At 33.1% G+C, this 14,781-nt stretch overlaps 1 protein-coding gene across 1 annotated transcript; it reads left to right on the forward strand.

Annotated features, from left to right (window-relative positions):
• Window positions 1-7,617: 7,617 nt before the first annotated feature.
• Window positions 7,618-9,966, forward strand: LOC136976617 (hornerin-like). Its single transcript, XM_067271953.1, has 3 exons — window positions 7,618-7,669; window positions 7,860-9,601; window positions 9,847-9,966. Exons 1-3 carry the CDS (start codon window positions 7,618-7,620, stop codon window positions 9,964-9,966), a joined length of 1,914 nt encoding a protein of 637 aa, XP_067128054.1.
• Window positions 9,967-14,781: the final 4,815 nt, after the last annotated feature.

Raw genomic sequence — 14,781 nt, forward strand, 5'->3', positions numbered from 1 at the left:
AATGAGAATGCAGTATAAGGCGGGAGTGTATAAGATTCCCTTTGAGAATGAGCAATTAGAGATAACAAAAGATTATATTGGGGTAACTAGACGTAATTTGGCAACACGTATAAAAGAACACAAATATGATGTAAAAAAAGGGCACAATAACACCATTTTGGCGATCATGGGTCAAGAGGAAGGAGCGAACGTAAAATGGGATGAAGCGAGAATAGTAAAAGCAGTCCATTCCCCGACGATTGCGTTAGGGATGGAAAAAGTAGAAATATATAGGAGTAAGGTGGAAGACAAATGTTTAAATGCAAAAGACGCAAATAATCTTCCAACGGCATGGAAGTACGTAATAGAAAAAGAAATGGGATTAAAAAAACCCGTAGAAAGGACATGGCAGCTGTAACTAGTTTAATCTACTTTTGATACAATATTTATTTATTTATTTATTTTATGTTTGTTAATTAGTAATTGTAGTTGGTTTAATCTGTTATTATTTAAACCGTTAAAAAATTTTTAAAGATTCGAAAAGTTTTGAATGTCGCGAGCATTCGAAAGCTTTATATTCGAATGTGAAAATGTAATAAAAAATTTTTCCTGAGGATGACCTATAAAGATTAGGTTGAAAACGTTTGAAATTAAAAATAGCAGTAGCTCAGCAAGTGTTTTGGTGTTTGAGTATTATTGTATTGTTATTGTAATAATTAAATAGCTCTCTCGATACTTGAAAGATTTACTATTGCAGAGGAATGTTGAGAATTACATCCTGTTACTGTTTAGGAAAGATGACACCGATTTATTGGACTATTGACGAAAAACCCTTTTCAGAGAGATAACACATGACGAAAGGGATTAACGTTTTCAATGCTTCTGGGACTAAATTTTTTATACTGTCGGTATTTTCTAAATGTATAAAATTAGTGCAATGTGATTATGTACTAAACTAGCTGACCAGGCCACGCGTTGTTGTGGCTCAAAATGTATCTATTATAAATGTATAACACTTCCCCCGTGGGAAGAATTTTAAAAAATCCCTTTTTAGTGTATATTCTGTTGACGTAACCTATTACAAACCATATCAAAAGACCGATTAATGCTTTTATGGTCTGGAATAAGATCCATCGAAGAAATTTCTGCAAGCAACGGCCAGACATGCACAATTAGGAGATCAGTAAATGGTTGGGTTGCAGGTGGAAGCTTCTATCCGAAGATGAGCGTCAACCTTTCATAGAGGAGGATTACTTAATTATTTTTTATGGGATATTATTATCAAATTAATTTAATTAACAGATTTTATTACATACACGTTTAATAAAATATAGGGGACAGAAATAGCAATAAAAATTGGAAATTTTGTAAAACATTTAGAAATATACTGTTAGCTAGTCACACCCTGCATTCATTGTCTTATTTTGAATGTTTTTCAATTATAAATTTACAAGAATTAAATTTGTTTTACAGTTTTAGAAAAGCTTTTTTTAAAAGCAATATTTAAATATTTGATTTTCAAGAAAAAGCGTTATAAAAAGAATTAAAATGATCGTTTTTATTTCCTGACTTTAAAACATAGAGTAATGTTTTCTTTCTTTTCTTACAAAGTTCACCTCTCTAGGGCCTCAGGGCGTAAAGTTACTGCCTTGTTTACGATTTACTCTTTGTCCCTTCCTGAGTAAGTGCGGGGGGGGTTTCGTATGTATATGATGATACACATACGAAAAAATTCTCGTGTATACGTTACTTTTCGTTTTTTACAGTAGTAAAGTTTCGCTAGCATAAAAAATTTCTCCCAAAAAATATGTTATGTGATAGGCTTCTTGTCTAGTCTTGTGTTCAATTATACAATTATAAAGCCAGCTTAGTGCTGGTATAATTGAAAAATATGTTAAAAATGACAGTTCGAATTGTGTAAATTATAAATAATAATCAATCATAGATATAATTTTTCGATTATATAGTTCATTTCCGATTTGGGAAAACGAAATTTAATTTACCGTAGACCTACAGTATTTTCCTTAGGAGTATAAAATAATGTACACCATACAATTAATCGGCCGATCTCATCGTTTAATAAAATTTATTTTAGTTTTTTGAAGTTTATATACAGTACATGTGCAATAAATAGCTTCTGTATCAACCTACCTTATTTCTGTTATATTTTTAGAAAAGCAATATTCAAGTAATTTTTTAAAGTAAACTAAAAACGCATTAACCACAAAATCAGTTTTACAGGCAGCCTTGCTTTTTCGATTTCGCAATTGTCGTTGATGTAATGAAATTATATTATGAGAAGAAAAAATAAAATCGTTTTATTAATAATTAATAATTTTTTATTGTGCTTAAGACAATACGAAATATTTAAAAATACATTTTAAAAGATTTTTCCATTCCTTCTTGTTTTATTGATTGGTCAAGAAACTATAATTCATTAATGTTGACAATTTTTAAAAGACTTTATATTTAATGACAAATTTTACATTATCACAACACAGTGTTAATCTTTTAGAATAACTATAATTATTTACAAATTTGATTTAATTCAGTGTAAAAGCATTAAGTAATTTTACATTTACTATATAACATTTAAAGACATATAAACTTTTAGTTTGAATGTTTAACTTTACAGACCATACAATTATATAATACTAGTTATTTTTGAAAAATAGATAAAGCATATTTTGTATTATGGTTATCTTCTAAACATATACATATATTTTTTAAATCAAATTTAATACAATAAACCTTATAAAGTGTAATGAACTCAGATTTTAACTAAACATTGTTATAGATTAAATACAAATTAAAATGTAAAGTACCATAACAGGAATAAAAGGAAAAAACCTTGCACCCGAAATGCATAGTGAAATAAACAACAAATATTACAACCAGTAGAAATTTTTTGTCTCTGATGAAATGCGGTTCATATAACATAACAACGGTTGAACTTATTCGTTCTTAACTGTGAAGGTTTTATCAATTATTTTTTAAAGAAAGAAAAATCTTCTTTTAAAGAAATTGATTTTTTAACATTATAAAGAAGCCGCACCATTGATATATTACATATATATGTGTTACATATAGAAGTAGGTTTCTAAATTAACTTCGTAACATTACTTCATACATAAATACCATTTATTTAAAGTATAAAGTCTTTTAAATTTAACAATTATTTTAACATTTTTTAAAATTATTATTTGGATTTAATAAACTTTGACAATCACTATGTTCTCTGTTACATAATTCCAGTTTATTTCCTCACTTTGCAGATTGTAATGAAAATAACATTAATAGTAAAAATTACATCTTAATTGTACGTAGAATTAATAAGTAGAATTAACATGATTAATTGTATATAAAATTATCCATCGTTGAATACATTTCATACCATCTTTTATATGTTAATTTACCATAACTTTTATCATCTAATTTCAAAAGTCTTATCCAAAATGAAACTATTGATTTATTATTATTACTGATAGTGTAGAAACACCAAATTCCAGACGTAACATGTAGGCCTAAGCTGGAATTTTATGGTATATAACAAAAATTCTTCAAAGATATAAAGCAAGGACAATTTCCAGTTTATCGTAATAAGTAATTGCCATACAGGAGCAGCACAAAGTAATACAGAATTTATCAAACGAAATAACTTTACTTAGATATAAGCAGAATTAATTCATGCCTATTTTTGTTATAGAGACCATACAACTTTATGATTAACATTATCAAAAGCAGACCGAAAGTTTACAAAAACAACATAAAGTTATCTTCTCTTTTTCTGCAATTTTAATTGTACCAATGCATTTAGTATAAATATTTTATCCTGACACTATCGGCCAAGTCAAAAACCTGCTTGCTCCTGACGCAAAATATCGTATTTAATAATTCGATCTTGACAATAAATAACGATAAACAATTAACAACAATTCGATCTTGACAATTAACAACAAGTATAAAAATAAGTAAATAAATAAATGATGAAGGAAGCGGAAAGATCTCCCCCGGAACGAAGCTGTAAGAAAAAACATCATTTTGTAGTTTGCAAGAATCATTCTTATAAAACCGATAATTATACCAGATTATGGTTTAAGATATCCACCACCTACCTTGTCTGCTAGCACATACGCTTCAGAAAAAGAAGTAAAAATGAACGGATGATATCTGTAAGAAAGAGATTATTAATTTTGTACATTTTGCAAAATTTGTCCACATACAGTGCTAAAACAGAATTATATCAATTTATGCACATACCTTTGTGCTAGCAGCGATGTTTTATGAGGCAATTGGCATGCACTCTCCGCCCACAATTTATAAACTAGAGCAGTCCTGAAAGATAAACGTTAAAAATTGAATTCTTGATATCAAAAAAATAGTGAACAGTTTTTAAATATTAGAAGTTTTTAATATTCAAAAACCCATTCAAATAATTTGTCAATGAGATATTTCAGTGACAAACATATTACAAAACTATTAACACGTAAACATTTCCTACTATCGGTTTCTTAAAATGTTATCGTTTGTTACCCGTATACCGGCTATGTTCGAAAGCACTTATTTATGCCGGCAACTATTTTCTTTGATAAAAAATAACAAAAATTCAGAAAGGTCGAGGTTAACCGATCAACATATATCATCAATTTTAAAAATTGCATCGACTGAATATATTCAACCAAATTTTGATGACTCGCTTTGTGAAAAACGTTGTCAAATATCTTCTAAAAAGTAATACTAAAATCGGTAATGACAGAAAAGGATAATTTCTGTTATTTTGAAAAGTTTTTAAATCTTTGCCTTTTCAAAATATATATTTTTAACTTTTAAAATAACCGATCCTGTTGTTAAATTTTACAAATATTTAAAAAATAAAAATATGATTTACCGAAGAGAATCTTAGCGCATTAAATAAACGAAAATATGAATTTACTAACAAATGAGCACGGCGTTGCTCGGGCAAAAAATAATAACAGCAAAGATGATTGTTAGATTATTTCGTGCTTCTAACCCTTCTACTATATTATTTTATAGTATTTGATTTACATTTACAATAGCCACAGAAATATGAATTTTCGGATATATTTTCTCAATGTGTTTACATACAATCACAAAAGCTAAATTAGAAATCTATATTGACGTAATAGAATTAACACAGCTGAATTAAAATATGAGCTTCCGTAAAATAAAATTAAAATTAAAATTTATATTCGTAGAGGAAGTGACTAGAAAAATGCTTTGTTTATTGGGAAAGAAGACAAAAGATATACTCCGTCTGGGAGGGGAAAAACATCGCAGCCAGTATGGCCTTTTTTTCAATCGATGATGTTTTTAAAGAATATAGTAAAACATCGCAAGCACGCTGTAGTTGGCTATATTTTGAAGCGTTTATGACTGTTTCTCAACGTTTAGACGTCTGAAAAAGTTATATAGGCCTCAATTTTTTAAACCTGTGTAGGTATTACCAACATTTGGGACATACTGTTCCATGTCTTCTGCAGACTACGTGTTCCATCATTGCGGACTAGATGTGGTCCACAGACCACAGATTGAGAAACACTGCTTTATGATATTGCACAGTATTCTTGAATAGTTTTATTGGCTTTCAGGACTCAATGTAATTATGCACCGCCAATCAGTCTTGCAGCAGAAACGTCAACACTCCATGAGAGTACAAGCGTACTCCACGGGAATGTGTCTGCATCCCCATGGAGTATACTCTTGATGTATTAATCAAGGAGGGTATTTCAGATAATGAACAAGATGACTTCTATGCATCTGGAAATAGAACATCTTGTTCATTGTCAGTGTTGTGATGGTGCATCAACCTCCACTGGTGACAGTGATAGATCAACACAACTGACAAATATAAATAGAAAAAAAAGTGACAGAAACTGATAACAAACTAGAGACGAGTATATTTGATACTTTATCCGCTGTGCAGCCATTTTTGAACATTTAGAATCGCACCAGTGATGATATTTTTGTGCAATCAGTTTTTGCGAATCTGACGAAAATAATGGAGAAAATGAATGCAAACGAAAAAATTTTTAAATATTAATTCTGGAATTTTTGGGAAAATACGAATAAATTTGAACTCCAAGAACTGTTGTTTTGTTTGATTTGGTAAACCACATTCATGAATATACAGACAGTATTTGAATATAAGTATATACATCAGTTTTGCATAAACACAAACAAATATTATTAGTCCCTATATTCAAATACGGTATATATTTTTACAGATTCATCTATGTGTAATAAAGCTATCTTTAATACACACAGAGGAAAAGGAAACAAAACAGTAAAATTTCTTTAAGACATAACAAGAAGAGTAGATTATAATTAATACGTAAAACTGATACAATTATCAAAAATATAAATTTCAATCAAAATAATCAAATATTACAATAATGAGTGACATTTGTATAATTTATAAAATTTTAATATCTTCATGAATCTGGTAGGTTTCCTCGATTAACAATCCTCAATTGCCACGGTATACGTCCCTCATCCATGAAGAACTCTTTTAGAGCATTGGAGAGGCTTTCAAATAGGAGATGGCTCATCCCGGAAATCACCAGAGATATTTTCCTGGTCTACCAAATTTTGGGAGCAGTAATCTGGCACTGAATTATTTTTAATTATGAAATATGCAGTATAACTGTGCATAATACCATTTTTGTTACGACATGAGGAAAGCCGTAATTTGTTGATAGAAAATGCGCCATCGCGATGCCAAAATTCCAAACGTAATCTCTATAACCCTTCTTGTCCGAGAAAGACGGTAATTGAAGATAGGTTCACCCTCTGGCAAATTCATTCCAGGATAAAGACGCATAAGTTTTAGTTTCAGCGGAAATGCAGAATTTGCAACAAATACAAATGGAAGGGTTGTGTCAAACTTTTTCCCTGAAAAGAAGTTAGATACATGACTGTATGATTCTACTTCTAACAGGAAAAGTGTTATGTATAAGGGCCAGTCACTACTAATTAGAGGTGATGAGTATATGTTTCAAGTTAAATTAATAAAAAATATGATAAAAAATTTCAGCCCGGCATTGTGACCATGTCACAAACAGTAATGTGGATTTTTATGGTATACAATTTACTTGCTGTTACGCGGAAGTATTCCGCTTTACTCAAGTTATGTTATATAATTGATTTCCAAAATGTCCTCCGTTTCCTACATTAGACAGGTTTCCGATTTATAATAGTATTTTATGCCGAAAATCCTTTCGTTCAGAGATTTATTTTTCCGTTTAAGTTTATGTTTTTATTGAAGGTCTGCTTTACACAAGTTTTACTATATAAACATACGTAAAGGATTATGAAGTACAATTAAGGCATTTGTAGAGAGTTCTTAATACATTAATCAATTTATTCATTTTCTATAGATTCTGGCTGTATTAAAACGTAATTAGTAGTTTAGTTATTCCCACGGACAGATTAACAAGTAAATTCTCTCATTGGTTAATTCTATGGCTGAATTTGTTTACAGAATGAAATAATTTAATTGCGAAGCTCCAATAAATGGAATTTTCGTAGATAAAATAAATAGAGGAACGTGGATTTATAAAATCCTAAAGCGTATAAATATTTAAATTGGTAAAGGATCAGAAGCTATCTTCGTTCAACATGAAGAAATTCCCACTTTGCCTGTGTTTGATTCTGTTGATTGATGTATTGAGTAAGTACTTTATTTTGCACTTATTTTACAATAATTTTTTCTATCGATTATAAACATATTGATTGAAACTGAAAGAATTGAATTAATTTTTAAATAGGATTTTATATTGCTGTTTATAAAATAATTTCATCTTATGACTGATTCGCTACAATATATAAAATTACACTTAAGACTAATATAATTATTTCAGTTACTCAAGTAGACGGAGAGAAAGGTAGTGGTGTAAGTGCTCAAAGTAAAGTCAAATCTGGTGACAGAGGAAAAGGTAAAAAACATGGAGAACATGGCAGTGATGAAAGTCATGGTGACAGAGGAGAAGGTGAAAAAGATGGAGGACATGCCAGTTATGAAAGTCATGGTGACAGAGGAGAAGGTGAAAAAGATGGAGGACATGCCAGATATGAAAGTCATGGTGACAGAGGAGAAGGTGAAAAAGATGGAGGACATGCCAGTTATGAAAGTCATGGTGACAGAGGAGAAGGTGAAAAAGATGGAGGACATGCCAGATATGAAAGTCATGGTGACAGAGGAGAAGGTGAAAAAGATGGAGGACATGCCAGATATGAAAGTCATGGTGACAGAGGAGAAGGTGAAAAAGATGGAGGACATGCCAGATATGAAAGTCATGGTGACAGAGGAGAAGGTGAAAAAGATGGAGGACATGCCAGATATGAAAGTCATGGTGACAGAGGAGAAGGTGAAAAAGATGGAGGACATGCCAGATATGAAAGTCATGGTGACAGAGGAGAAGGTGAAAAAGATGGAGGACATGCCAGATATGAAAGTCATGGTGACAGAGGAGAAGGTGAAAAAGATGGAGGACATGCCAGATATGAAAGTCATGGTGACAGAGGAGAAGGTGAAAAAGATGGAGGACATGCCAGATATGAAAGTCATGGTGACAGAGGAGAAGGTGAAAAAGATGGAGGACATGCCAGATATGAAAGTCATGGTGACAGAGGAGAAGGTGAAAAAGATGGAGGACATGCCAGATATGAAAGTCATGGTGACAGAGGAGAAGGTGAAAAAGATGGAGGACATGCCAGATATGAAAGTCATGGTGACAGAGGAGAAGGTGAAAAAGATGGAGGACATGCCAGATATGAAAGTCATGGTGACAGAGGAGAAGGTGAAAAAGATGGAGGACATGCCAGTTATGAAAGTCATGGTGACAGAGGAGAAGGTGAAAAAGATGGAGGACATGCCAGATATGAAAGTCATGGTGACAGAGGAGAAGGTGAAAAAGATGGAGGACATGCCAGATATGAAAGTCATGGTGACAGAGGAGAAGGTGAAAAAGATGGAGGACATGCCAGATATGAAAGTCATGGTGACAGAGGAGAAGGTGAAAAAGATGGAGGACATGCCAGATATGAAAGTCATGGTGACAGAGGAGAAGGTGAAAAAGATGGAGGACATGCCAGATATGAAAGTCATGGTGACAGAGGAGAAGGTGAAAAAGATGGAGGACATGCCAGATATGAAAGTCATGGTGACAGAGGAGAAGGTGAAAAAGATGGAGGACATGCCAGTTATGAAAGTCATGGTGACAGAGGAGAAGGTGAAAAAGATGGAGGACATGCCAGATATGAAAGTCATGGTGACAGAGGAGAAGGTGAAAAAGATGGAGGACATGCCAGATATGAAAGTCATGGTGACAGAGGAGAAGGTGAAAAAGATGGAGGACATGCCAGATGTGAAAGTCATGGCAGTGGTGAAAGCAGCAAGGTGCGTTTTTTTTATCCCTCCGTGTTACTCCGCGAGAGCGGCATTTCTTTAAAAATTTCTGCAGAATGCGTTTGTTTATTCCGGCCGGAGTGTGGTCACTCGGAAAGCAACATGGCTCAGACAGTTTCGTTTTCGGGTCCATTAGGTGATTTCATGAATGAAAATTTAAAAGTTGTGAAAGCGCAAGTTAGTGCACGCGATGATGTAAGTGTCTTTTCGAATTTTTTCAAATGGTAGCCGTCATTCTAAGTTTTTTCGTGGCTACTTTGAATGCTGTTTCGGCAAGATAATCCATTTCATGGTTAAATATTACAATTGAGACCCTTCTTTTGTCTCTAAAGACGCATATTTTAAAATCGTACATTCTTCTATCACGATACTATCGATAGTACAGGCGCCGCCATCTTTGTTTCTTTCACTATCGTTCCTAAAATGCCTACAAATGGCAGCACACTCCCGTAGTAGCGGACACGCAGAGCCACCTCTATTTACACACGCCCGTGGTGGCCGTAAAAGTGGACGTGGTAGTGGCGGTGGCGGTGGTGGGAGTGGAGGAGAAAAACGTTTAATACAAGATGAAATGTATTGAACGTTTAGTATTACTAAGATTATAAATTTATATCTATAATCTGCGATTAAAATGGGGCAAATAATAGACCGATTGTTCGATGTTAATGAAAGCCTACATCTATACAACGCTGTCTAAAGATATTTGGCAATGTAAATACAGTAGAGAATCGATTATCCGACTTAATTGGGGACTGGGGTTGGTCGGATAACTGAAAAATCGGATAACCGAAAAGTATGAAAAAATACATTATTAGTATAGTGTATTAGGCCTGGTTTAAATACTAGCCTCCCTTTTATGGTCGAGCCAGTGCTGCCAGCTAAAACATGCAAAAATTTAACAAAAATAATATTAAAGTAGCCAAGACATAACCAAATATTGTAGCGCCACATCACTAGCGGACATTTGAATTTGCCGACTAGAACGCGGTCGGTTAACCGATAAGTCGGTTAATCGGGGGTCTGATAATCGATCCTCTATTGTACAATCAAATTTGGTAGTGTGACATTTCAAGGCATGTGACATTAGTATGACATTACTAGGCAAAATACATTTCCGTAAAAAAGTAGTACTAAAACGCTCCATCGTGGCGCTTTTGGCGCTGAAAACAACAAAAAAGTAATTTCGTTTGCGAAGACAAATAATTTTTTAAAGTGTGGGGGCCATTTAAAAAGTGTGGTTTATCGAAGACATGTTGCACATTTGTCAGTGTTAAAAATCAGTATGGCACTGCATGTGAGGAATATCGCAGATGATCAAGTATGATAGGCCGTTGAACTGAAACTTGAAGGTGTTGAACACTGTTCATCGCCTTCAGGTTTTATACCATTATAATAAAAACTGTATTGAGCAGTATCCCTAAGCTCTATATAGCGACAGCCGGATGGCCGAGCGGTCAAGGTGGCAGCCTACCGCTCTGGGGGACCAGGGATCGAATCCGAACGGGTCGAATAATCCCCAGGAATTTCTCGGGGGTGGTCCGTTCGGATATGTCGGGCCCCGTCCCTCACCACCCGGTCGCCCCATTGTGGGCCTGGCCGAACCCATAATGGGTCTACTAAAAAAGGCCCTCTTAGTACCCACAGGGCGGAAAGAGTTAAAAAAAAAGCTCTATATAGCACGAGTTTTTAGTACATACACTCCTGATATACACAGATTTCTTACTTAGCATTCTGTGTTATTGAACTCGGACGTAGAATTCAATAAGGCGGAATGCTAAGTAAGAAATCTAATTAGGTAGAAGGTCGGAGCTAAGAAGTGTCTCGAGTATCCTTGAACACTGTGCTGAGTTAGCAAGTTAGACTGATCGTGTGTAAAAATGGTAAAAGACATCATCATAATTCTATTATAAGTTTATGATAAAATAAATTTTTATAATTAAAATAACTTTATGATTCTATCTTGAGGAAACCGTGTTTTGTATTTTCGTTTCTTTTCTTTTCTTTCGAAGACACAATGTAGTCCTCTACTCTACACAAATTACTATAAAATATACTATAAAATAAAAAACTGTTTTACGATCTGTTACGTCATTTGCATAGCGACAAATATTAAAAATACTAAAAGCGGGAAAAAATAGCAATGGCCACGTGCTATGTTCTAAAAAAATCACCGCTAAACCCCCCGAATAATTTTATCGGAAAAGAAACCTATTAAAAAAAAAAGGAACATTCCCCTGCTAATGCTCGACCAGACATATGCAAATTAAAAATAGATCGTGCTCCGCAGTTGAGGTGGAGGAGTACGAGCTCAGTGTTAGACAACACACCGGAAGACGAATCTCAGGTATGGTTTCACGAATATGATTTGTGAAAGAATAACCCCGTATACCTCTACAGACTGATACTAAACCTTCCTTTTTTATGGAATTTTTATCAAGATTCGTACCCTTGGACTATTACATCCGTCTAAACTACCGAATGAGGTACGGACCAGCTTTTAACGGTATACAAGCTCTTACCAGGATTTAGAAGGTAACAACCTCTAAAAAACTAATTATGTATACTGTCACGATATTTATTTTAAATATTTGTATATAGTCATCTCTCACTTTTTAATGTTTAGTTGGCTGAAGAGGGGCATCGGCCCGAAACGCGTTATGTAATAAAAAAGCGTTCCAACCGAATAAAAAGGATGAAAAATTCGCCCAGTGTTTAAGTTTACGTCACTACATTGTGTCTTCGAAAGAAAAGAAAAGAAACGAAAATACAAAACACGGTTTCCTCAAGATAGAACGAGACATCCTTAATCAAGATAATGATAGAACACCTAAACTGAATGTGAAACTTAAAACCCACAAAATGGGAGAAAAAGTAAGACCCATAGTCGATTTTAAATTCGCTACCTTATATAATCTGGAAAAATTCCTTAAACAAAAACTTAAGAAATATCAAAATTCGAAGCACTCTATCAAAAATACAGAGGAACTTTTGGACAGTCTAAAAAACGTTAAAATAGAAAAAAACATCAAAAATGGCTAGTCTGGATGTGATTGATATGTACCCGTCGATAAAATGGGAATTAATCGAAGATAAACTTAAAAAATTAGAAGTAGAATCACATATCATAGAATTAATAGAATTTGCATATATGAGTAATTATTTCGAGATAGATGAAGAATACTACACACAGAATAATGGTATTAGTATGGGGTCCGTCATAGGCCCGAAACTAGCTGAAATAATAATGATCGACGTTGACAAAGAAATTAATAATATAACAGGTATAAAATATTATGAAAGATACGTAGATGATGTCCTAATTATATATAATGATGCAGAAGTAAAGCCTAACATGATAAAACATATAATAAACAATATAGATAAGGATATCCAATTTAAAATAGAGGAAGAAAATGTGGCCGATAATAGTATACGATACTTAGACGTCATGATAACAAGAAACGAAAACGAATTAGATTTTGAACCTTTTAAAAAACCATGTTCAATCAACACCACAATAAAATATACTTCAAATATACCATTGTATATAAAACAAAACATCTTTAACATGGAATACCGAAAAATACAGAATAGAACTAGTAAAGAAACTAATAAACCCAAACACATCATCGAATTGAAGAAAAAGTTTGCCCTAGACGGGTACCCAACCAGACTGATTCATAAATGGGAAAATAAAATTACTAATAACCAAACAAAAATAAAAGATAAAAAAACCGAATCGAAACCAAAATATACCAGCTTCCCATACATTAGGAACCTTTATGAAGAAATCGACATAGATATGAGGAAAAATAATATAAAACTTGCCCCAAAATACGTAAACCTGTTATCTAGACTTAAAGCGAAACAAAGAAAAAAGAAACAGACGATAAAAAAAGAAGATATGAAAAACATAGTTTACAAGATACCATGCACTTGCAAAAATACCAACTTCTATATAGGAGAAACAAAACGAAAACTCAAAATAAGAGTGAAAGAACATATAGCCGATTTAAAGTACAACAGACTAAACTCAGTATTCCATGACCATTGTGTGTTAAATAACTGTAAAATCGATGATACTAAAACAAGCATTTTACAGAGAGAAAAGAAGACATACAACAGAAAATTCAAAGAAAGTGTAGAAATCATTAAAAATAAAAATAAGACCTGCATAAATACTAATCTAAGCATAAAAATCAATGAAAACTGGATTAAATTACTATAAAATATACTATAAAATAAAAAACTGTTTTACGATCTGTTACGTCATTTGCATAGCGACAAATATTAAAAATACTAAAAGCGGGAAAAAATAGCAATGGCCACGTGCTATGTTCTAAAAAAATCACCGCTAAACCCCCCGAATAATTTTATCGGAAAAGAAACCTATTAAAAAAAAAGGAACATTCCCCTGCTAATGCTCGACCAGACATATGCAAATTAAAAATAGATCGTGCTCCGCAGTTGAGGTGGAGGAGTACGAGCTCAGTGTTAGACAACACACCGGAAGACGAATCTCAGGTATGGTTTCACGAATATGATTTGTGAAAGAATAACCCCGTATACCTCTACAGACTGATACTAAACCTTCCTTTTTTATGGAATTTTTATCAAGATTCGTACCCTTGGACTATTACATCCGTCTAAACTACCGAATGAGGTACGGACCAGCTTTTAACGGTATACAAGCTCTTACCAGGATTTAGAAGGTAACAACCTCTAAAAAACTAATTATGTATACTGTCACGATATTTATTTTAAATATTTGTATATAGTCATCTCTCACTTTTTAATGTTTAGTTGGCTGAAGAGGGGCATCGGCCCGAAACGCGTTATGTAATAAAAAAGCGTTCCAACCGAATAAAAAGGATGAAAAATTCGCCCAGTGTTTAAGTTTACGTCACTACATTGTGTCTTCGAAAGAAAAGAAAAGGAACTTTATGATTATTTATTAAAAAATATATATATTTAATTTGGCACGAGCCGCCATCTTGCAAATTGTACGACCAGACAAAAACAGTGTTGTCACTAATAGAAGTTAGTACAAGCTAACTGAACTAATTAGAATTCTAGTAGTGGGAAGAGTAAAATAGTGGCTACAAATGAGTTCGACATGACAGCATAGCTATTCTTTGCAAGAATTCTGGATACTGTACACGGTTTTACTCTGCACAAATAAAATGTTTGTCGCTTGTAATATCAAAAGTGCCATAGTGACCAGTTTTGGTACTAATTTATTGTTACTGATAAATGACCTGAATGTCCTGAAATGTTACAATACCAAATTCGGTTGCATTTGGATTGCTAAATATGTCTCTAGACAGCGTCGAATATGGTATTTTAATTAGGATTTATAAAATGACGCAAACAAC

The sequence above is a fragment of the Centruroides vittatus genome, unplaced genomic scaffold, assembly GCF_030686945.1.
Source record: "Centruroides vittatus isolate TY-2023 unplaced genomic scaffold, ASM3068694v2 contig_414, whole genome shotgun sequence".
In the NCBI taxonomy this organism is placed as follows: Eukaryota; Metazoa; Arthropoda; class Arachnida; order Scorpiones; family Buthidae; genus Centruroides; species Centruroides vittatus.

Coding starts and splice junctions, on each gene's coding strand:
- LOC136976617 (XM_067271953.1), top strand. CDS start 7,618: ATGAAGAAATTCCCACTTTGCCTGTGTTTGATTCTGTTGATTGATGTA. Junction 7,670..7,859: donor TCTGTTGATTGATGTATTGA/GTAAGTACTTTA, acceptor TAATTATTTCAG/TTACTCAAGTAGACGGAGAG. Junction 9,602..9,846: donor AAGTTAGTGCACGCGATGAT/GTAAGTGTCTTT, acceptor TACAAATGGCAG/CACACTCCCGTAGTAGCGGA.